General features: G+C 26.0%; 5 protein-coding genes across 5 annotated transcripts; 2 read left to right on the top strand and 3 right to left on the bottom strand.

Annotated features, from left to right (window-relative positions):
- Nucleotides 1-155: 155 nt before the first annotated feature.
- Nucleotides 156-5,024, bottom strand: OCT59_003288 (uncharacterized protein; the record flags this gene model as incomplete). Its single annotated transcript, XM_066145522.1, has 22 exons — nt 156-583; nt 646-727; nt 804-971; nt 1,043-1,097; nt 1,164-1,208; nt 1,280-1,390; nt 1,468-1,729; nt 1,805-1,910; nt 1,986-2,072; nt 2,168-2,298; nt 2,374-2,458; nt 2,529-2,762; nt 2,899-3,015; nt 3,096-3,361; nt 3,444-3,517; nt 3,589-3,755; nt 3,825-3,984; nt 4,058-4,179; nt 4,339-4,412; nt 4,538-4,664; nt 4,758-4,829; nt 4,917-5,024. 22 exons carry the CDS (start codon nt 5,022-5,024, stop codon nt 156-158), a joined length of 3,081 nt encoding a protein of 1,026 aa, XP_065996239.1.
- A 1,340-nt stretch (nt 5,025-6,364) lies between these two features.
- Nucleotides 6,365-9,185, top strand: OCT59_003287 (uncharacterized protein; the record flags this gene model as incomplete). The annotated part of the gene is made up of 12 exons (XM_066145521.1): nt 6,365-6,538; nt 6,664-6,755; nt 6,833-6,919; nt 6,985-7,129; nt 7,205-7,314; nt 7,383-7,880; nt 7,954-8,183; nt 8,252-8,289; nt 8,365-8,544; nt 8,626-8,758; nt 8,822-9,037; nt 9,106-9,185. 12 exons carry the CDS (start codon nt 6,365-6,367, stop codon nt 9,183-9,185), a joined length of 1,983 nt encoding a protein of 660 aa, XP_065996238.1.
- Nucleotides 9,186-9,539: 354 nt separating this feature from the next.
- OCT59_003286 (uncharacterized protein) lies at nt 9,540-11,022 on the bottom strand. The gene has a single exon (XM_025318450.2). The coding sequence runs from the start codon at nt 10,829-10,831 to the stop codon at nt 9,566-9,568; it is 1,266 nt and encodes a 421-aa protein (XP_025176103.1). The 5' UTR covers nt 10,832-11,022; the 3' UTR covers nt 9,540-9,565.
- Nucleotides 11,023-11,195: 173 nt separating this feature from the next.
- OCT59_003285 (uncharacterized protein) lies at nt 11,196-13,048 on the bottom strand. Its single transcript, XM_025330453.2, has one exon. It carries the CDS (start codon nt 12,851-12,853, stop codon nt 11,276-11,278), a length of 1,578 nt encoding a protein of 525 aa, XP_025176102.1. The 5' UTR covers nt 12,854-13,048; the 3' UTR covers nt 11,196-11,275.
- A 3,533-nt stretch (nt 13,049-16,581) lies between these two features.
- On the top strand, nt 16,582-17,896 carry OCT59_003284 (uncharacterized protein). The gene has a single exon (XM_025332169.2). The coding sequence runs from the start codon at nt 16,591-16,593 to the stop codon at nt 17,827-17,829; it is 1,239 nt and encodes a 412-aa protein (XP_025176101.1). The 5' UTR covers nt 16,582-16,590; the 3' UTR covers nt 17,830-17,896.
- Nucleotides 17,897-25,049: the final 7,153 nt, after the last annotated feature.

Genomic DNA, 25,049 nt, shown 5'->3' with positions numbered 1-25,049 from the left:
TAGCTTTATCAGTCACATGCAATCTTGCAGTCCATTTGGGACGCTCACGTGATTTTTCAAAGATAAAAAGCCCAATTTGCAAGATCTATTTTACATGATTGCCAAGGTTTATTAAATTAAAAAATATTTAAAAAGTACAAATTATATTATTTCACTCATTCCACAATAAAATAAGATTTCATCTCTTCTGCAACATTATCAATAATTCCTTCAATATCACTTCTAATAATAAAAACACAATATGAAGGTTGTATCTTAAAATGCAACAAAATTATATTTTCATTTAATGATAATGTACTATTTTTCATCTGAATATACTGAGATGCTGCAATAGCTTCTTTACCAATAATTTCAACAATTTTCCAACACCCCTTTCCAATCAGATCACCACCATAACTAGCATTTCCAAACTCATTAACCTTATCAATTGTTCCATCCTCTAATCTTTGTTTTATGATTTCCATATTATTTATAACCGATTCACCCACTACTTCTTCTCGTCTTTCATTAGATAAATTTGTCCAAATTTTTTCATAATCTTTTGTAGTCATTTGTAAAGGTTTTAAATATTGTAATATATTTTCTAGGGGAAAAAAAAATTTTAATAAATTTATTAGTAAAGCACACAAATTACTCTATACTTACTGTTTATATGTAGAGATTCTATATTATGATATATCTCTGAAAATGTAGATTCGGTCCTTGCATGATGATATGAAGGAGTTCCCTATAGAAAATTGAAAAAAAACTTTTAATACGCTCTCTTGATTTTAAAGAGTTTTATTTAATCAAAAATTTCGTACTATATTCTTCCGTTGATCAGACTTTTGACTATTAACATTTCCGGAATGCTTAAAAATTGAAGCATTCATTTCCGAATTTGTTCCAACTCCACTTAATAAAGCTGATGCTAATCTGTCTTTTTCGGAGAGGACAACACTCTTTGTTGTAATTGATGTTATAGGCGCTGTCTAATGTATATAGAATGTATTTAAATATAAAAAGATATATTTTTAATTATCAACTTAATTTGTCGAATTACCTTGCCTGATGTTCTCAAAAATGGATGAACATTACTTGATGAACTCTTCGTTGTCCTTAAAAGAAATAAATTGAATTATTTAAATCCTTATAGTGAAAAAGAAAAAGTTTATGTTACTTACTCTTCACTTGATATAGCTGATAACGTTGGAGAGGTAACAACGTCGCTAAATAAAAGAAAATATAATTAAGATATAAACGATCAAATATTAATAACTTGATATAAACGATAGGTTACCGTGACGGTTGTTGCTGAATTGGTTTATATCCAGCACGACTCCATTTCAATGAATTGGGTGAAGTTACTATCTTCGCAACAGACGAAATTAATGATTGCCTATTTTGTCGACTATTAATTTAAGTTGTTATTAATGGGGTTTCTTTTTATTAAAGAATAAAATTTGTTTGCAATAAATTTTGACTCACTTTCCATCGAATTCTTCATATTCTCCAAATGTTGAGTCTTTTGAGACACTCATCCATGCCAGCTGACCTGGAGTTACGGGAGGATTTCCGCTCCAACTAGTTAACATACTATCTTCAATTGGCGGCGATGCAAGTCCTGAATCTCCATATCTTGGCTCACTAAATGTTAAAATATTGGACGTTACGGGTTTACTTTGGAAATATGGTAAGTCTGGTTTTTCATATGCTTCATATCGTATTTCTGCTGGTTTTTTTTCGTGTTCTAATTTGAAATATAAAATATCGGGTTAAAATTATTTTAAGAGAATTTGATTATATAAAGCTTTGATATTCTTACCGGAAGTTTCATTATTTCGAACGATTGGTATAGGATTATAGGGTTTAGCACCATTTTTCAAAGCTGTTTCAACAAATTCATCAAGAAATGAAAGTGTTTCGTCAATCTGTAAAATCAATTAATTGATTAATACGAACTTTAAATCAATTTATAAGTTTCATAACGAATTCAATCTATATACCGCGAATTCTTCATTATATGGAGATGGTTTCAAGATCTCGTCCAAAAGTAGAAAATCATCTGCTAATATAATAAATTCCTGACTTCTCTATAAAGGAAAACAAAAAAATTTATTATTAAAATAATAATAATAATAATAATAATAATAATAATAACAATAAAATAAATTATAATAATGCATACTTGCTTTACATCTTCAGAAGATGATTCTCTACATTTAATGATAGCTTCCATAATATTGTTTGGACAATTTTTTGTCTTTGACACTTGTTTAAGTAATGAGGTAATTATTACTATCTGAAGACTACGATTAACTTGAATGCGCAAAAAATAAAGTTAGTTTCAAATTATTATATTGTGAAAGAACAAAGATTTGACGTTATACAAACCATTATCCTTATTTAACAATTCACATAATTTATTTATTACAATTCCATATTTTTCATCTAAATGATTCAGAAATTCTCCCAAGACCTATCAAAATAAAAAATTTTAACTAAAACTAGAAGAAATATTAGAATCTCACCAATAAAAAGTTAAATACCTTAACGGTCCAAATAAGCAGGCTTGATGAGATATTACTTGAATCTTTTTCCAAGACTTTAATTGATTCCACGACAGCATATTTACGTAATTCACTATCCTTTTCAGGATCATCAGTATCTTTGGACACAATCAAAAACGCCAAATTTTCTGTCTTTTCATCAACCAAATCGCCAGCAATCTCAAATACTGTAACTATAGATTTTACCAACCACTCTGAATTAGTAGCAAATGTGTATAACAAAATTATCGAAAGTGAATCATTAAGGAAATATTTAGAAATAAAAATAATAATAATATATATATATAATATCAAAACAATTCGAGGTATCTCAAGGATATTTTCCAGAAATTTCAATAATTCTCTCAACTAATAATTTCCGCAAAAATTCATCAGTTGTCGAAGTTTTACGTAATACTTCAGTCATTTTTTCCACAATAATAATGATATTTTGTGAATTAACCATCATATATAATAAATCCAGTGTCTGTAAATTGTCAATGAAATCTTGTTAAATTGAATAAATTTAAGAAACATTAAACATTGTATCAGTAATAATAGACAAACTTTTCTCTTGAGAGAATCGTCTTTCTCTTCTAAACAATCCACGATAATTCTCATTTGTTCCTCTCCCCACCATTCGCCTTCAACCCACCAAACAGGATCAACTTCAGACAATGCAATTAATCCCAAGTATTTTAGATTATGATTATGTGATTTTAAAAAGCGTGTGATTACGCTTAATGGATTAAGATGTGATGGTTTGTGAATAAGCGTTGTTAAGACTTGTGGATGTAATCTTGCTAGGGTGCGAATGCATTCGAATATTATAGCTGCAGTAATAAACATTATTTTTAATTAAAAATCAGTGTAAAATTTAATGAAATTTATGAATGAAACGAGCAAAACAAATACCGTAAGAACAATCCACGCCATTTTCTGCTTTTTTCAAAGTATGAACAATTAATTGTCCAATTTCTGAACTTATTCTTATAAAATATTCAAATTAATATGATAGTTCTTTAATAGTTTAGCAACATTTGCAAATAATTAAAATTACTTTTCATCATCTTGTGCCAACATTCCCAAAATTTGAATAATTTTTACTTGAATCCAAGGTGCAGGAGCTCCATGATAATCATAATTTCTAGGCAAGTATCTATCTAGAACTTGTTCAAGAATATTAACGAGTACGGGAACTAAATCCTTGTATTTACTTGGATCTTCCTAAAGAAGATATTTTTTAAATTTTCGAGAAAAAGATTTTAAAATTCTAACAGTGAATTTTAATGATACCTTTACAAAGTCGATAAAAAGACATAAAATGGCCCCTAATACACCAGGATCTCCTCCGGATAATATTTGACGAAATTTCTCGTCAAGATGTATGATCAATTCAGGCTTGTCGCGAAACAATCTGTGAAAAACCATGATAGCTTTTTTCCGGACTATATCTCTTATGAACAAGGAGTTAATCAGCTTATTATAAAGCTTATAATGAAAATTAATCAAAAGGTTACTATAATTACTTTGGGTGAGATAATTTCTCCTCGACTAATCCATACACTGCAGGAATCATTTCAGTATTTAATAACTGACATAAAGCTGTCAGTGCTGCACATACTTCTAAATGATTGCTACTCCTTAAATCCTAATAAACAAATAAATAAATATTAATTAATTACCTACTTCTAAAATTTTAACCCTTTTATTTCGCTGTATCATATTTAACATATATCCTACAACTCTGTCCACTTTAGTGCCTTTGATTTAAAAATAATTGACCCTGTAAATGATGTTTCCAATTTACCTTTTGTATTGTATTAATTAACATTATACTGAGTTCATGAGTTTCATGCAAGAATAATGAACATGAAAGATATCCTATAACACATTATTAGAACGAATTATTTAATAATATCTTTCATTACTCACAATTTAAATTCAATAGGTTATTATTAATAATTCTCTAAATATATTAATTAAGCTTTATAAATAATGAAACTCACCAACTCTTTTTTCCCATAATCCTTTTGCACTTTGAACTAATTTAACGGCATGAATATGACCAAATTCAACATTATGTCCCAACATGTCACAATAGACTAATCTTGTAATATAATCTTTCATTTTACTCTAATTTCATTGTCCGAGAAGAAATATTATTCTTTTGTTAATATTTGATTAATGATAATAATTAAAAATATTGAAAAGAATTTATTAAAATACCGTAGAAATATCTGGCTGATTTAATTTATTTTTTAGGTATGCAAGTTCTTCCGTTACATATCTATCTTCTTCCTGCAATTTGGTTTTTATAATTTAGAGAAATAATCAAAAAAAGATCTAAAATACAATGAATTCAAGAAATTCAAATTTTTTTTTGACCTGTTTACTTCTGGCTTCGCCAACTTTAGTAATAAACTCGAAAAATCCTTTGCTTAGGCCTGAAGTCAGAAATGTTGAATTAAATATTGTAGGAAGTTGTGAAGACATTTTTAAAAGTTCGAATTACATTAAGTCGAAGGGAAATCCTTTTAAAACGTTGAATTTCGTAAGTAAGTTGATTTTATGTTCGAATTTGATCGACATTTTGATTTTCCAAAATTGGATGATAAAAAAAACGTACTACAAACAAAAAAAAATGAATAAAAATGTATAGTAATAAATATGTCATATATAACTCATATATATCACAAGAATCTGATGATAAATTTTTTAGAATTATCTATTATTGATAAAGAAAACTTTTTTCCATTCACAGGATGCAATCGATTTTACAACGTGGTTGAAAGATACATCATACATCGAAGGAAACCCCTGATTTAGCTGATTTAACCAATAAATAAGTGGGTGTTATACAGTTAACTCCCCATAAATTTACCTCTAATTCAGTCCATGATCTTTAATTATTTGTTCTCTATAACTCTCTAAATGCACTATTACTATTTATACTGTATATATTGATAAATAGTTGATTTTGTAATTAGAGAATTTTCTTTAATCGATCAAATATGCACATCAGCACATGAAACAAACTTTCAAAATGGATTTATCTCGTTCAAGATCATTAAGTACGTTATGAAGTTTGTATTCTTCTTTTTTTGTACTACCTCATAATATTGAAGAAATTGAGTACTATAAATTGGGATAATAGATTATTGAATCAAAATGGCCTTATGTTTAATGTTTATTACTTTTTCAATTAAAGTTCTCGAGACATCACAAAATGTATTTGTCCTAAATCTCAATATTGAAAGTTTCAAAGTCGCGTTAACTTTAAACTCAGTGTTGGAAATTCAGATTATTTTTATATGCGCAGAGCGCATATTATTCATAAAAGTTTTGAGCGCAACCTATGAAGTCATATGCGCTCTTATATAAAATAAAATAAATAATAGTAAGCGCCATTATTAAATATCGCGCCTATCCACATTCGCGCGGATCGAGAATCACTTGTAGCTATCTGGATTAATTTTATGATTTTATTCCATTAAATTCTAAAACTATTTAAAGTTAGAACACAAGGCATAATTGATATTAGTGGGCATATTCCGAGTTAAACAGAGTATTTATACTGCCATCGGAAAATGATGTTTATCAAACAGGAGCATCTCACCTGTTAAATCATCTGTGTAAGCACCAGTTGAGCTAAATTTTTAATCTAAAGTTTAAAAGGAACTGAATTACAAAAAATATCTTAATATAGTAATATGGTGCCATAATTTTGTGCAAAGTAAACTTAAATTTAAATAATTTAAATAAACCCGAGTTTCGGAATAAGGTCATTTTTCCAAGCTACAAGAATTATTATTTTCTAGCTTTACTTTAATAAAATGTCCAAGAAAAATATCGCGTTAGATCGACTGTTAACTATTCAAAATCATATCAGTAATCAACCCCAGCAAACGGGTCCTATCGACTTAGCAAGAGAACGAGAAAATGCTTCGTTCAATGTTAAGCATATGAATTGGTTATTCTGGGGTAGTAAAGAATTCGCCGAAGCATTGGTAAGAAATATTATCATTCGTTTTTGTTATTAAATTTCGTTAGTTTCCTTTATTTTCTCCATTTTATATAAATTTATTTCATTTCACATTGATTTGTACTAATTACCCTTTATTCGCGTGAGTAGCAAGATGCGTTTCTGATAATTCAACGCGATCCGGAACTTCATTTTTCGGGAGGGCATCCTTTTGATTTAACAAGACCCGAAGAGCGCGAAGCGTATGAAACTATTTTTATTATTTTGAAAGAAAATTCGATAAAATAAAAAGGATGCTTACACGTTTTTTCTTTTATAGCACTATGAAACAAATTTTTAGGTATATTCAATTAAAAAAATCATTGAAGGATCCATTATTGTTCAAAGCGTTAGGAGTTGCCATGGGGTAAGAATTTTGTTTTTTTCTATTTGTTTTAAAGATTATTAATATAATACTTATTTTTAAAACAGCATGTATTCGGAAAGTTTTAATATGAAAGTTTACGTGAATGATTATTTGATGGCACAATCATTTAAATTATTTGGTACGACCGAACAATACGATGCTTATATCAATGATATTGTGAATTGGAAAATCATTGGATGTTTTGCTATGGTAAAATAGAAAAAAAAAATTTTCATATTTTTTTTTTATTTTTTGAAAATTAATTTATTGTTATTTATTCTATAGACTGAGCTTGGTCATAGCTCTTTTTTGCGTGGATTAGAAACAACTGCAACATATGATAGAGAGACTGATGAATTTATCATTCATTCTCCAACTTTAACGGCTACAAAAATGTAATTTTATTTTTTTTTGAATCTATATCGTGTTTATTTTTTTAACATGTTCTACTTTTTTTGATTAGATGGATTGGAATGGCAGGGCAAACTGCAACACATACAATAGCAATATGTCAAACAATAATTGATGGAAAGAAATGTGGAACAAATTGGTTCATAGTACAATTAAGAGATCAAAAAACAGGAAAATTAATGCCAGGAGTAACAGCGGGAGATGTAGGAGCAAAATATGGAAGAAATGGAATAGATAATGGATGGATTCAGTTTTCGCATGTTCGTATTCCAAGAACCAATATGATGATGAAATGGTCTAAAGTTGATAAAGGAGGAGAATACATTCCTTCGGCATTTCCTGCCGTATCATATTCCGTATTAATTGGAGAAAGACTCAGTGTATTGTCAGGAGCTATTTCTACATGTGGACAAGTACTTACTATTGCTTGTAGATATGGATGCGTTAGAAGACAAGGAGCTAATGAAGAACAAATTATGGATTATCAATCTCATTATGTTAGGTTGATGCCATGCGTTGCTAGTACATACGTTATATCAGTAATAACCCGGTAAATCTAAATCTTCTTTTAAATAATTTCATCAAAAATTATACTTGTTATTGAAAATATTTTTTATTTTTAGGATGATTATAAACAAATGGGAAGGAATTATGAAATTAGCGCAAACAAGTCAAGAAGAATTTATTTCATATTTGCCCGATATTCATGCAATATCCTCAGGATTAAAAGCAGCAATTTCATGGTGGGGATGTGAAGTCTTAGAAAGAGTTCGCAGATCTATGGGAGGTTATGCTTATTCTTCTTATAATGGTATTGGTGGAGCTATTGGAGATTGGGGTGTTGTTACTACAGGTAAGCTAAGGTTGATTTTGATAAAATTATAAACTATATTTATTTATTTATTTATTTATTATTAATAGGTGGGGGAGATAATTTTGTGCTTATACAACAAAGCGCGGTATAAAAATAATGATATTATATTTATTGTTTGAAAAAAAAAATTAGTTTAATTTATATCCTTTATTTGTTACAGAGATATCTTTTGGGATCTTTTAAACAAGTTTCTCATGGTAAAAAAGTTACTGGATCGGTAGAATTTTTGAATGATATACAACAAATTCGTTCATCTACAAAAAGTATTTTATCAGATGAAAGACAATTGTTAAATTTGGATTTTACATTGGACATGTATACTTGGCTATGTTGTAAAAAGGTAAGATAATTGCTAAATAATTAAATAATTCCTTATTGTTCTTATTATGTATATTTTTTAAGTATTTTCTTTTTTTTTTAGGTTGATGTTCTTGCGGCAAGTTTGGATTCATCAACAGAAGGTGAAGAGACAACATGGAATGAAAACCAAGTAGATTTAATTAAATTAGGAGAATTATATTCATATAGATTTACATTATCAGAGTATATTAAGGGTATTAAAGAATGTTCAACGAATAATGAATTCAAAGAATTAATACCCATTTTGACTAAATTAGGAAGTTTATGGGCTATACATTTAATCAATGATTCGTTATATTTATTTTTAGAAGAAGAATATTTTAGTAAGGAACAGGTAAAAATGATAAAAAAATGTCATTTAAAATTATGTAAGGAAATAAGAAAAGAGTGTATTCCTCTCGTTGATTCTTGGGGATTCTCCGATTTTATGTTGAAAGCACCTCTAGGAAAATATGATGGCGACGTTTATACAGGTAGGTTAAATATATACATTAATTGCAAGTTTCTTATATATAAATTCTAATTTTTTTTTTTAATACAGCTTATCTTGATACTCTTAAAGCGGCACCTAATTGTATGGGAATACCCGACTATTGGGAAAAATATGTTAAAAATTTTTAACTAATTCTAAATAATTGATAAACTTGACCTAATTTTATTTAATTATAATATAGATTTTATAAATAAAATATTTAAATATTTAAAATTATTATTTTTTTTGCTATGCATTGCAACGCAACTATTAATTTGGCTGAAATTAAGATTAGGAGTAGTAGTAATTAGATATATAGCGTTTAAAATAAATTTACAATATTTTGTGAAAAATTTTTACAATATTACGTGTAGTACTTTTTTTTGTTTCAATATTGAGAAAAAGCAATTTGAAATCATAAGGAATATGGAATATTGCTTTCATATATGATCATAAATGTATTATCATAAAATGGGACTGGCATTTACAAAATAATGAAAATACAAAGTTTGAAATCTAAACTTTATAATCATCTAACCAAGTGATTGGTACCATTAGCCACCAAGAATAATTCTTCAATACAATCAACATTAGAATTATTTAAAATATCACGTAAATTATCACTATATTTAATAGTATCCCAATGTTCTTTAACATATTTCAATCCTTTAGTTCTCAATAAAAGATCATTATATTGCCAACCCAAGATTAATATTTCATTCCAATTATCATTATTAATCAATTTAACAACACTTTTTGCAATCAATCTTTTTAAAGAAGTTAAAGCCATCAAATCCGAATGTTTATATGAATCTCTCAATATTGAATAAGCATTTTCTTCTTTTAAATCCATTAATTTTCCCGTATAAATATATTGTAATATAACATAAAATACATCATAGCTTACATAACGTATTGGAACCTTATCGAGATTTGATTCTTTAAATCCACCTTGAAACATCATTTTAAAATAATTACATCTAGTAGCCAAAATGATTCGATGAGCTTTTAAAGTAGTACCACAATCAAATAAGAATTCTACATCAGCAAATGATTCATTAAAAAAATATTCTACAATATCACCAGAAGAACTATCAAAATCATTATTAATTTCTTCTACATCTTGATTTTGTTGTTGTTGATTAATAGAATCATCATCCAATAATAATAATAAATTTGAACGAGATAAATCATCACCTAATACAGTTACTTGTATAAATAAATCAATTTCTTTTGATTTATCATTAATATCAGGAAATAATAATTCCAAGGAACAAAATTTTGGAAATCCACAAGTAACATTATCTTTACTAAAATCCGAAGTGAATTCAAAAATTTGTTGTTTAATAATTTGTTTTCTAGTTGGAACATGAATTAAATCATTATTATTTATTATAGTTGTAGGACCTAATTTTCCTAATTCCAATAAAAATTTTTGTTGTCTTGAATTTATATTATTTATTTTTTCATAAGGAGTTAAAATTGCTTTTAAAAAGATTGATATATAATTTTCATGACCAACATTTCCATTTGGATACATACGAAATTGCCAAAAATTATATGTTAATAACGTATTTGTATCAGTTTGAACGATATTATTTTGAAGATTATTTGGATTAATATCCGTATTATAAGTATTACCACAATTAACACATGTATTATCATTTGATTTTATAAAAGTTGGTAACCAAAATTTTGGAGAATGAATTCTATTTTGATTTGAAATTGTTTTAACATAATGTTGAAAACTACCAAGTTCCCATAAAAAAGTATTTGATGAAGGGTAAGAGTTCATTATGAAGGAAGTAAAAGAAAAAGTAAAAGAAAAGTAAAAGAAAAGTAAAAAGAAAAGTAAAGAGAAGTAAAAGAGAAGTAAAAGAGAAGTAAAAGAGAAGTAAAAGAGAAGTAAAAGAGAAGTAAAAGAAAAATAAAAGTAAAATAAAAGTAAAAAGAAAAAAGTAAAAACAAAAGTAAATGTGAAAAGATTAGAAACATAAACAACGGGGACGGGTTTTAAAAAAAAATCTCAATTTAATGACGTATGTTAGATCACATCTATTGTATTACGTTAATATTATTACGATACTCCCATATTAAATTTATTACGATGCTCCCATATTTTTAAATTATGATATAAAATTACGGATTTTATTTATAAAAAAAAAAAAAATTTACAATATATACAATATAAATCTAAAATTCTGCCTACGTTAAAATCTAACGTTAATTTAACTACTATTTAAATCTTTCTGGGAATTTCTATAGTATGAACGTAATTTGGATATAATTTTTTACTAAATTTGATTCCACTTGTCATATAAAGACCAATACCAGATTCTTTAATAACATCAAAATGTTCTCTTGATAAAGTTTTCATGGTAGAATTTTCCGGAGTTAAAGGATTAGAAAATTGTTGATCTAATGTTTGTTGAGGTTCTTTATGAATAATTTTTAATAATTTTAAATTTTTAGAAGCTTTTAAGAAAAATTTCAAGGAATCAGCAGAAAAAATCCAAGGATGTTGTAAACACATTTGAATTTCTAATATTTCCAAAGTTAAAGGAACAAATTTACTCATTTGAATTAATAAATTATTTTCATTATTACCACCATGATTACCTTTAAAAGAAAAATATTTTAATTGATTACAAGAAGAGAAAATATCTAAAATATTCTTTCGATTTAAAGAAGTTGATAATTTTAAAATTTCTAAATTTGGACAATTAATAATAATAGCTTCTATAATATTCATTGTATGAAAAGATAATTTAATTTTTCTTAAATTTGAATGAAATAAACTTATAATTAAATTTTCAGGAAAATAATCATCAATCTTATGACAATAATAAAATTCTTCTAAACTAGGAATACCATTTAAAGAAGAAAAATTAAGAGATTCCAAGAATTTACATTTATAAATTGATAAAAATCTTAAATATTTACAATTAATTAATTTTTCAAAAATTTCTTTATCAGCAAATTGAAAAGAAAAATTAATTAATTCTAATTTTTGTATGGAATTTTTTTGATCTAATATAGAATTAAATATAGGAGTACAATAATCATTTATTATAATACTACTTCCAACAGTTATTTCTTGTACTTCAATTTTTAATTGTTTTAAATTTGATTGTATAGAAATTAATTTTGATAAATATTCCACATCATAATAAGCATCAATATAAATTTTAATTATTTGAATATTTTTACAAATATTAAGTATTGATTTATAAAAACTTCCATTAAAATTCCAATAACAATAAAATTCTTTTAATCCTCTTAAACATTTACTTGCACCATTATAACGAGTAATAAAAGGTATATCTTCCATAATTCCATCTAAATTAATTGTATCAGGTATTGTAATTTTTTTAATATATTTACTTTTTTTCATAAATAATTTAAATAATTCTTGAAATATTAATCTTTCTTTTGCTGATATAAAATCATCATTATTATCATCATTTGTTTTTGATAAATATGATTGAATTAATATTGCTAAATGATGATAATTTATTGATGTTAAATATGTTGGATAATTAAAAGTTGACCAAGGTGGTGATGTTAATAAATCCATTCCATGATTTCTCAAAAAATTTCTTGAACTTTCTTCAGCATTTGATAAATATGTTATAATACATTTATATGAATTATATTTATCCGGTATATAATCTAATGTTAATTCCCATAAATATGGTACTGATACTTTACACCATTCTTTATTAACCATCAAGGTTGAAAATAAATAATGTGGATTTTTAACATCTTGAAGATTAGATACGATTCTTTGTACAACCTCCGTTGGAAAATTCTTCATTTTGAAAAAAAAAATAAAAAAAAATAAAAAAAAATGAATTTTTTTTTATTTTTTATTTTTTTCGTTTGGTAATCGAAATATTATTATTATTATTTTGAAACAGATCTTTTTTTTCGAACGTGTTTTATTTATCTTTACTATTTTTTAAAAAAAATCTTTTTTTTTTTTAAAAAAAAAAGAAATAATATATTCTCTGGGAAAAAAAAAAAATTCTGGAACCAGTTAAATAAAAAAAAGGCAATATCTAATTTATGATTCCAAATTTGTTTTTTTTATGTAACAATAAAAACCTTTTTAATCCCATTGATAAAATAAATTATTCAGAACTTTATAAATAATAAGTTTATTTATAAAATAACGAATAAATCCAACTAAATGATAAAAGTTTTTTTTAAGTTTAAAAAGAAAAAAGTTTATTAAAAAGTATATTTACAGTTTAAAACATATGTTCATATTAATCTATAAAAAGTTAAATTAAATAAAATTATTTTCTCAAAGTTAAACGAATCAGTGTTTGAGAAATGATCACGATTTTATAATATATAAACTTTTTTCTGCATTGTCCTTTATATGTTAATTGATTCTGATCCGGAAATTTTTGAATTTTGTTTCATGGAACCCGAATGTTATCCAATAAAATATAATGAATTTAGCATGCCTTAACGCGATTTACCCTTATTACTTGTGCCTTGATAAACAAAGAACAACTTTTGGATATATTGTCAAAGGTTTCCGGATAATTTATAATTTTTTAATCCTTGTAATACGTTTCGTACTTAACAATTAAAAATTTCGGCAGATCGTACAATACGCAGTTTCCTTATTTTTATAGGTTGATCTCCCATAAAATGTTACACAAAAAGTCCAGCCTTAAATTTGATCGAATATAAAACGGTCGTATTATTAAAATTTTTTAACCAGGTTAGGTTTATTCAACTTGTTTCTTGTTTCATATCATCTTCTAATACAATGATGCTTTTATATCACATGTAAATCATAAAATCATTTCGATTCAAAAAGAATTTTTTTTTTTTATATTATATATAAAATATTTGATTGTTATATATATATATATATATATATATATGTATAAAAAAAATTCTTTATTTCCAAGAGAATTCTTACAGGTTTGACACTGGTTGGTATTTGTACTTTGTAATTATTTTTCTTATTCAAGTAATGGATATCCTAAAATAATTGTTTTTTTTTCATTTCTTGAATCAGGTTTTCATATCTTTTGCATATGATTTCCAACTTTGTAATATCAATAAAATTAATCATACTCAGAATTTTGGGGTTTACTTTATAAATTCATTTTATATATATTTAAAACGAATAATTTCTTATAAGTTATTACGCGTTATTAATACGTGATCATCAATAAGTTCATGTGATATGATGATGATTGGTTAAAAAAATTCATAAATCCGATAATAAAAAGATTCGAACAAATTTTATTCCAAATTATTAATCAACATGTGTAATAATTTAAACCGGTTGTCTGAGAACTGGTTTTATAGTTTTTCTCATACTTTTGTTATTTATTCATTTGTTTACATAAAGAAAATTATTTTAAGCCACATATCTTAATACATGTACAGTAAATCAATTTAATTGTGTTTTTATAAATATATTGTGTGGTACTGGTTAGTTTAAATAAAGATTCGAACACCAAAATGTTTCGATTATTCCAAGCCAATTATCAATCAACTTGTGTAATAATTTAAATCGGTTGTCCGGTTATAATCAATTTTATATGATTTCTCATACTTCTATTTATTCATTTATTTACATAAATAAAATTAATTTAAGCCACGTATCTTTATCAAATTCAAATTCTTTTATTACATATAGTAAATCATATATATTGTGACACTGGTTAAAATGAAATTGTTTAATAGTCCATAAATCCAATTATAAAAGATTCGAACACTAAAATGTTTCGATTGTTTCAACTTGTGTAATAATTTAAATCGGTTGTCTAGAACTGATGTCCGGTTACAATCAATTTTCTCATACTTCTATTTATTCAGTATTTTTATAGTTACAATAAACTCTCCATAAATGCTTCCTTTATAAATGCACCTATTATGTATACCCTCCCTAAATGCAATACGATCTCTAATTATTTACTCTCTCTAAATGCACTATTACAAAAATTATGTATATGGTCCCAAGGGGGTGCATTTTTAGGGAGTTGACTGTATTATTATATCTAAATTCTCCTTTATTCACATAATTAATATGTACATTAAATCAATTTAGTTGCGTTTTATAATTATTAATTATCATGTATTTTGTGGCACCTTTTTAAAAATCCATAAAATACAATTATAAAAAGCAAAATAAAGATTCTGTTCCAATTATTCCCGGTTACCAATCAAAGTGTGAAAATCTAAACCGGTTGTCTGAGAACCGGTCCAGTTACACATAATTTATTGATTTCTCATATTTATGTGTTTACGTAAATAAATTAATTTAAGTTACGTATCTTTATCAAATCTTTTATATATAAAAAATTAATATAATGTTATAATGTACATTTTCACATTATTTTAATATATACGGTAAAATCAATTTATTTTGTTTTACATATCAAGTATTTTGTGGCGCAGTTCTTCCACGCCCTTAATTCTAAAAATTAAGAATCAAATTTTCTCATCATACGTAATTTGGATGGATGGCTTAGAATTATTATTATTATTTTTTTTTTGATATCCCAATATATACAATATCTGAAACGAGTTATTATTTCGAATATTTATTGGGTTTAATTATTTCGTGCTTGATGTTCGGTTAATTATAATCTAATTAAGAAAATTCGGTTTCATACTTTCATGCTTTAATAACAATTATCCATATCGAGCATTTCTATATGATAAGTTTTCTTAATTTCTTACCAGAAATATATACATAAATAAGAATTATCTTTATTAATAATTCCATATGTCAAACAATAAATACAAACGTGTTACAGTATTGGGCGCAGTTAACCGCAGAATCCAGCCGCAGCACAACATAATTTCTGGCCAGAATTATATTAACTACAAATGTCTAAAAATTAAAGCGGAGTTAAATCACGTGACTTAGGACAAAATTGTTTTTTTCGAAAAAAAATTTTCCCCATACATATATAACCTATTCAAAACATACATTAGATGCATTTAAGCCTGTTCTGCAAGTTTAATTAGAGTATAACTGAGATTATGAATGCCGTTTTTTACTTATTTGACTTTCATTTTTATTAAAAATTTATTTGTCCATTTTGTCAAAATCTGTTTGCTCATATGTAAAGTCAAAAACAGTATTCTTTTTTCTACTTTTTTTCCTAAAGTAAACTTGTAGAGCAGACTAAGATATGCTTATTTTATGATTTTCAAATCTTAATTTATAAAAAAATTAGTTATACCAAATCACGTGATTTTCCCGCTTTAGACGAATCCCCATTTTTAGTAATTAAGAACATATTTAATTCCGGCCAAAATTACATTATAATTTTTGATTTCCTAAAATAGATAAAATAGATAATGACAAGGGTCTCAAACCCTCTAAATGACGTAATTTCTGGCACTTCCCCTAACCCATGGTCAGAATTAGGATGGCATTACTTAATATAGAAATCCATAGTGATATACTTTTTCCATTTTCCCAAATATAAAGAAACGCCAATCCAGCAATTTTACAAAATAAAATTCATTGATATATTTTATTTATTTATTTTTTTTTTTGTCAAAATAATGTCAAATTTTCTTTCGAATTTTTCAAATGACAAAATTATCAAGTCTATTAATGAATTTTTAATTACGGAAACTAACGAAATTAATGAAACTATAGAAATTATTGATATTGTTATTGATGAAAAATTCTTAAAGAAATTTTCAAAAGATTTTTATAAAAAAATCATTTATATAAATGATTATAATACAATTAAAACTTTAGAAAATAATTTAAAAGAATGGATAAATAATAATAAGAATTCAAATGAAATTTTAAAATTAATGAGAAATCATGAAAAAAATAAAATTTGGTTTTCTAATATTATCGGATTTTTTTATCAATATGGTATTGGTTGTAATATGGATAAAAATAAAGCATTAGAATTATATTTATTAAATATTAAAATTGAAGAAGAAAAAGATTATGAATTATTTGATATATTACAAAATATTAATATTATAATTGGAAAATATTTATTATCATTATTTTATTATAAAGATATTATTTTAGATAAAATACTTCAAAATAATTTAAATAAATATTTGGAATTTGCTATAAAAGGTGTTCCAATGGCTCAATATAATTTAGGTTATTGTTATCAATATGGTCAAGGAGTAACAAAGGATTATAAAGAAGCGTTTGAATGGTATTCAATATCAGCTAATAATGAATGTGCTGAAGGTCAAAATAAATTAGGAGAATGTCATTATCATGGAATAGGAACAACACAAGATTATCTTAGAGCATATAAATGGTATTCTAAATCAGCAAATAATGGATATGCCTTAGGTAAAAGTAATTTAGGAGAATGTTACCATTATGGAAAAGGAGTAAAAAAAAATTATTACAAAGCATTTGAATTATATTCCAAAGCAGCTGATGAAGGAAACATTAAAGCTCAAAATAACTTAGGAGAATGTTATTATTATGGAGAAGGAATACAACAAAATCATGTTAAAGCGTTTGAATGGTATTATAAATCAGCTATTAATGGATGTGCTGAAGGTCAGAATCATTTAGGTTATTGTTATAGAAGAGGAGTTGGAACGGAAAAAAACTATGCTAAAGCATTTGAATGGTATTCTAAATCAGCAAATAATGGATGCCATTTTGGACAATATCACTTAGGCGAATGTTATAATTATGGGATAGGAACTAGTATCAGTATGATAGATGCACGTTATTGGTATAAAAAAGCTTCAGATAATGGAATAAGACGTGCAAAATATAAATTAATGCAAATTGGATATTATAATTAATATAACAGTTTGTATATAATAAAGATGACCATCTCCCAATAAATGTATTATTTTTTTTATTGTGTAATTTATGTTATTCATATTATATAAATATTTAAAACATTTATTTTTTAATCAATACTTTTTTATGTCATTATTATAAATTTTTTTCGTTGCTACATGAAAAAAATAATAAAAGGTTGAATTTATACGATAAATAATACTATAAATATAATAAAATTTTTAGCGACATACCATATGGTATTGCGTAAGTAATTTCAGACCAGGCTACATTTCCAGATAATTTTAGATGAGTGTCTGTCAAGTCTTTGGTTATAAATTGTGAGTGTATCGTCATTATCATCATTGATTTGTCAATATGTAAACTTCATGTTATATTTAAAAGTAATATGTTATTTTTATATTGCTATCTGTGATCATTAAATTAATGAGTACCAGCATTAACTCCTTGATTATGTATCTCTTGTAAATTTTTAAGATTGGGATGTAGTTTTTTTTTACTATAAGCAAAAAAATTGTACTATTTGCTTAGATTTTAATATAAAAAATTGGTATGCATAAGATCAATAATTATAAATTGTATATCTTGTTCTATCAGTATTATATTTTCTTGCAGCATCAGAATTGCAACAATACCATCATGGTGAAGTTAGAATAAATGATTCTTTCGTTCATGTCGTTCAATCCAGCGATATAAAAATTATGTATCATTTATAAAGCATAATTCCCTCTCTTGTAATTGAAAAGTTTTTTGATTCTTTAAGAGATAAGAAGATATGTGGTGTCTGTATAAAATTAACAAATAAGTAAGACGTTCTCAAATGAAGCTTAAATATGTCATAAACAAGATTATTTTTTATTTACCTCAGTAATAATTTTTCTTAATTATCCGGACGTTTCTTATATTCTAAATGAAATGTCCGACATTTAATACTGACAGAAGAAATTATTTTGTAAAAGCAAAAAGAAGGATAAATTTCAAATTAAAAGAAAATTTTTTTTAAAGGAGTTTAAATAATAAAAATAGTTACAGAACTATATCTGTTCATATGTTATCACGCCTTTATTATCTTATCTTGGCTAACAAAAAATTATTTATTAAAAAAATTATGAATCAAATCACAAAATGTTCTAATTTGAAAATAAATGGATAAACAAAATTTATTATGTTGATAAAATCAGTATAATAATAATAAACAATTGCAATAATAAAATTTTTATTAAATTCTAAATTTGTGAAGCAATATTTACGAATAAATCAATTATAAATTATATAAGAGTAAGATAATAATAATACTAATATTTAACATAAGAGTATTCATTTGTTATCTTTAACCCACCAACAATGTCGGGAAATCGTGCAACCGTGAGAATAAGCATATTTAATCCAACAAGGTAAACTAGGATTAAAAAATTAAAAATAATTGGTTTAGAAAATAAATTGTATTGAAAGAGAATTTTGGATAAATATTAAAAAAATCATTTAATTTTATAGATCAGTTAAAAGAACTAATTCGATGTTTGTAGTTGGCATATTAGCATAAGATTGTAATAAATCAGGTTACCATAAATCAGTCAAAAGATATTTTGAGTATGAAGGTTATGTCGGGATTTCGGGAGATTTACCTAGAGATGTAATGACTCCAGTTATTATTAAAAATTTTCGAAAATAAAAAACAATTCATATTTCCAAAAAAAAAAACAAAAAACAGCATAATTAAAAAATAAGACGTCAAAGTATGTGCAAAAGGATTCTTTATTGATATTAATTTGAACAAATTTCATCAATTTAAGCCTCAAAATTAGTAATCATTATAATAGAAAGATGCTTGCTTATATAAATTATACGTTTTAACTACAAGCCAAGATTATTAAAAAAATTCGACCATTTTTAAAAGAAATAATGACACTAATAAATAGGAAGAAGAAATATTGTCATTAATAAATAGGAAGAAGAAATTAATGATTTTATTAAATAGTAAGAAGAAATATTGTCATTAACAAATAGTAAGATGACATTAATAAATAGGAGAAGAAATAATAATGATAATATATATTCATGGCATGATTTTTTAAGAAGAATAAATAAATTAATCAAAATTGATTAATCAATCACAAATATCGAGACAATAGCAAGTGGGTTTAGTTCCCCAACAACAACATTGTCTTGGGGCTGGACAGCTTATGTTACAACGATCATCAGCAGGGAGAGTTAAAGCTCGAGCTGTTTTAAAGTGTATAATGCAAAACATGAGAAGAGTGAGATAAATAAATGAAATTAAATGTCTCGGATTCATAGTTAGTAAATGTGCAATTATTATGGAGATGAATTGTTATTAAATTGATTGTACGGAAAGAATTAATAGTCTTGGAAAAATCATAGAGACCCCGTTTTATAATTAAATTTTGCCAAGCTTTAATTTTTCAAAATTGATTTTTTTTCTTTTTATTACGAAATTTTCATGCTGGATTTCTGCTTATCCGAAATTAAATGAAGCGAATTATTGGATAAAATATCCGAGCATCTACCTTTTTGAATTTATAAATCATCATGAAAAAATGATTTTTTAAAATTCGTGATTACTTGTGATTATTCTATAAAGAAGGTATTTCTCATTATTTAGGTAAATTGGAAACATTTTTGTTACACAAACTTCAATAGCAAACTTACCTAAATAATGGGAAATTTCAAATTCAACCCTTTTTTTACAAAATAATTTAGAATAATCACAACTCAAAAGTAATCACGAGTTTTAAAAAATGATTTGAAAAGCGCAAAGCAATGATATAATATTTCTTGTGAGGAAAAACACCTTTTTACAATCACGTGATTAACAAAATGTCCTTACTTTTAGTAAATTGCCCCTAATATTAAATGACTTTAATTGATGAATGTTTATGAAAATGGACACAGTAAGGGGCAAGGTCAGATCATCAACGATTACTTTATCGACAAATGTTTCATCGACAGTTATTTTACTGACAATTCATTTTAAAGAAATAAAATAATAAATGCTCATCTTGCCGATCTTTAAAGAAAATAAATTATTTAGACAGCTAAAAATAATAAAAATGACGTTAATAAAAAAATTTTGTGGTTATGTACTGTCCTGTAAAAAGTTTTTTATATTCCATCTTTTACCGTAAAAGGCTCATATTCTCGGAATTAATGGATGGATCCGTGAAAGGCTCATTTTTACGGAGTTGTTACAGAAATAACGGATAAAATTTTTTATAGGGCTTAAATTAGGACAACATTAAAAAAGAGAAAAACCACCGTATGTCGGTGAGATATGTCATTAACAATTGTCATTACAATTAATATTTATATTGATAATATCCGAAAATAGCTTGACATTCACGCAATGTCTACTTAAATTGGTTTTGGTACGAAATCTCGAAAATCATTTGAACGACTGACACAAGACCGACAACAAAATCTCGACAATCCAAAATCCCGATCGATAAGTCAAAATCCCAACAAATCATTATACCGACAAGTTGATTATCCCGGCAATTTTAGAACAAATTATAAAATTTACCACATTTAAACTAAATATTACATATTGCAACAAATTATTTTATTGTAACTATTTTTTTAGGTTTTGGTACAAAATCTCGAAAATCATTTGAACGATATAACTAGGTAACGGTGACCGTTAAACGTCCGAAGCGGACGTCACGCTGCACGTTTTCCAAAGTGAAATCTTATTGGTGTTATATTTTGCAACGATTTATAAACATCACGAGCACACGAGCACAACGTCTTTCACGTTGATTATGAGTATCATTTTCTCTAATTTTGCGTTTTCTAAGTGTTTCAGGGTGAATAAATACAGGCTGGCTATCCATTTTATATTTTTAATTATTATTTTAAGATTTTAATAACGAAAATAAATTACATAAGATATAAGTTATATATTTTCATTTATTATATTTTTTCGTTTATTATTAATGAATCTGAAGAAATGATTTAAAAACAACTAATTTATTATATACATCTTATGAAGGTTAAACAAAAGTTTAATTATAGTATAAAAGATTATGTCACGATTGTCACGTGTATATAAGTCACGTGTGGGATAGACAAAGTCCTCCACTCAGCTTTCGGACAATGACTTGTCGGGGATTTTGGATTGTCGAGATTTTGATTGTCGAGAAAATGTTTTCTAGAAAAAATTTTCGAATTAGCTGATTTTTATCAAATTTATCTCGTTGTTATAATACATTAATCTTTTTTTACTTACTTTCTCGTGAATAAATGTTTCAGGAAAATAAAGTTACTTAGTTACTTGAATGTTAAAGTGATAATATCCCGGAAAAAAAATTCTCTAAAAATAATTCTTTATCTTCATTGCGCGAATGAATATTTTTTACAAAAAATATTAATCGCTATTGTTATCACCGATTTGGTCTGGAGTGATAACTAACGTCAGAGATGTTAAATTAAACAGTCGTGACAAAAAGGCCAAGTAATAAAATGATAAGTGTTTTGATAATATTGTAACAAAATATAAGAGTATCACTAATAATTCTCAGTAGAAAATTAATAATGATGATGGTAAACAATGTAAGAGTTTCTTAAAGATAGAAATCTATCAAACAAGTAATGACAAACACAAAGGTAAAACAAATAAAACACGCGAAAAGTTTACTACAAAGAAAAAAACTAACAAACAAATCATACAAAAACACAATACTTCGGATAACACAATCTAAACTCACTGTTAGATTTACCCAGGTGTTAACAATCTTTATTCAAAAGAAAATATTGCTCTATATATGTTTACATTTTCACACATGACAGTTTGAACTTATTAATATTATCCTATTATACTAATATGATTAATCAATCAATTGTCCTTTTTCCATTGCAAGAAACCTTTCTATTGCTATTTTGTATAAGTTCTATGTGTCTATATGATTCATCAAGTATGTAAATTTCAAGAAACTTCTTTAGCTAAACTAATAAAGCAATTTTCTAAGGTTATAATAATTAAACTGATACTTATAATTGAATACTTATGAGTCAAAAGCAATAATAATACTAAAAGTGGTTAAGTAACTAATAAAACTAAAATATATTATAAGAAATGTTTCATATTGTAACCATAATCATAGGATTTCTGCGTACTACATCATGTGACTTGTTCGATCTTCAACTATTTTCATGGGTAACCCTAACAATAATCTTTGATTAATTGATTTAATTCTATCTTAAGCAAAAATTTTGGTAACACTATCGTTTTCGGAGAAATATCCATTCGGTAAATTGAATTCGGTGAAATGGACGATTCGGTGAAATGGATTCGATAAAATGCACTTTCGGCGAAACGTTATTAGAATTAGCAATAGAACAATAGGAATCGCTAGAACTTAGTCGATATGCCGACCTGCTACTCCAATTTGCCAAGCTTTAATTTTTTATTTTTTTTTTAATTACGAAATCAAATGAAGTGAATTTGAATCTTTATCGGGTAAAATATCCGAGCATCTACCTTTTTGAATTTATAAATCATCATGAAAAAATGACTTTTTAAATTCGTGATTACTTGATGCTAGTAATGAATTCACACGGCAACGACGTCACATGGCCCATAGGGAGAGACTTGCAGAAATTAACATTGCATTGTGCCAAGAATGTCTCATGCCCAAGAATCCAAATGAGTTGTAATTATTTTATAAAAAAAGTTTAAATTTGGAATTTCTTATTATTTAGGTATAAAGAAACATTTTTGTTACACAAAATTCAATAGCAAACTTGCCCAAATTATGTTTTTACAAAATAATTTGGAATAATCACAAGTAATCACGAGTTTTAAAAAATGAGTTGAAAAGCGCAATAATATAATATTTCTTTAAATTGAAGATAATTTGTTAGAAAATAAATTTTCATTTCGTGAATTTGCTATGCACTTTGGATTCAATTTACTAATAAAAAGTAATACCGTAAGAATTGTGGAAAAAAAACACCCTTTTTACAATCACGTGATTAATAAAATGTGCTAGTAAATTGCCCCTAATAGTAATCTTAAATAACTTTTAATTGATGAATGTTTATGAAAATGGACACTTTATCGACAAATGTTTTATCGAAAGCCATTTTACCGACAATTCATTTTGCCGATATTTAAAGAAATAAAATAATAAATATGATACGCGATAATAAAAAAATTTGAGGTTACGTACTGCCCTGTAAAAAAAGTCAATTCGTAAATATGCTATAAATTGAAGAGGAACGTAAATAAATAAGTAGCTCTTGAGTAAAGAATGAAACGAACGTTGGAAATTTGACAAATTTTGTTATCCTAATAAAATATTGCGCATAGTAATAAATTTTACTTGGCATTTAAAAATTTAGTTATCAAATATTTAATAATTCTGCCCCGGACCAAGTTCATTCATTCGTTTAATGGTTCCCCACTTCTATTTTATATTATTTCGTCGACTTGGTCTTCTTTGTATGGTCAATTAATATGACATAGTTAAATCAAATAATCGAAACTTTCTTAGAAATATAGTAAATAAAGAATTTACGAATCTATCGCAATTAGCTCAGCAATTCTACCAATCATATTGCTTATTGCAAATACTTGTGCCGAGTAAGTATTGTAAACTATGTAAATGAAAAGCAAAATAAATAATACTAAATTTTAGATATCAACACTGACTGATCATATACAAATCCAGATTTCGATATTTTTTATGGCAAAAATTTGCTAAGATAATTACTCTACCTTTAATAATAGTTAATATCATACTATATTTATTAATAAGAATATGATCAGTGAAATTCGCTGAGTGTGAAAGTCAAAAGCAAGTAAAACAAGCGGTAAATTTCGATCACAATTTTATGATTACGATATGCATATTATTTTATCGTCCGGAGCGAACTCAGCGAAGGACAATTTACTGTGTCTAAAGCAGGCAAATCGCGTGATTATTTATAGTAAAAATTTTTTCGCTATGCGAAATCCTATTTATCACAGCCCTAATTATCACATGGTTGATTGACAAGCGATTGGAAAATGCTAAGGACCTTTTAGCTTCTTAATGTCGTAATTCCGGAAAAAAATCTCGTAATTCTTTTAATTTGCCCGCTTTGGATGATCCCTGCCTGTTATTTTACTTTCCTTTTTGAATTAAAATACCCCTGCTTATTTCTTTCTACATTTGTACAGTACATAGCACAATAATTTTACTCTGCCACAAGATAGAAC

Source organism: Rhizophagus irregularis, chromosome 11 (assembly GCF_026210795.1).
Source record: "Rhizophagus irregularis chromosome 11, complete sequence".
Taxonomy (NCBI): domain Eukaryota; kingdom Fungi; phylum Glomeromycota; class Glomeromycetes; order Glomerales; family Glomeraceae; genus Rhizophagus; species Rhizophagus irregularis.
Note: the sequence above shows the minus strand (reverse complement) of the source record. Positions and strands in the feature narration are given on the sequence as shown.

Coding starts and splice junctions, on each gene's coding strand:
- OCT59_003286 (XM_025318450.2), bottom strand. CDS start 10,831: ATGAACTCTTACCCTTCATCAAATACTTTTTTATGGGAACTTGGTAGT.
- OCT59_003284 (XM_025332169.2), top strand. CDS start 16,591: ATGTCAAATTTTCTTTCGAATTTTTCAAATGACAAAATTATCAAGTCT.
- OCT59_003285 (XM_025330453.2), bottom strand. CDS start 12,853: ATGAAGAATTTTCCAACGGAGGTTGTACAAAGAATCGTATCTAATCTT.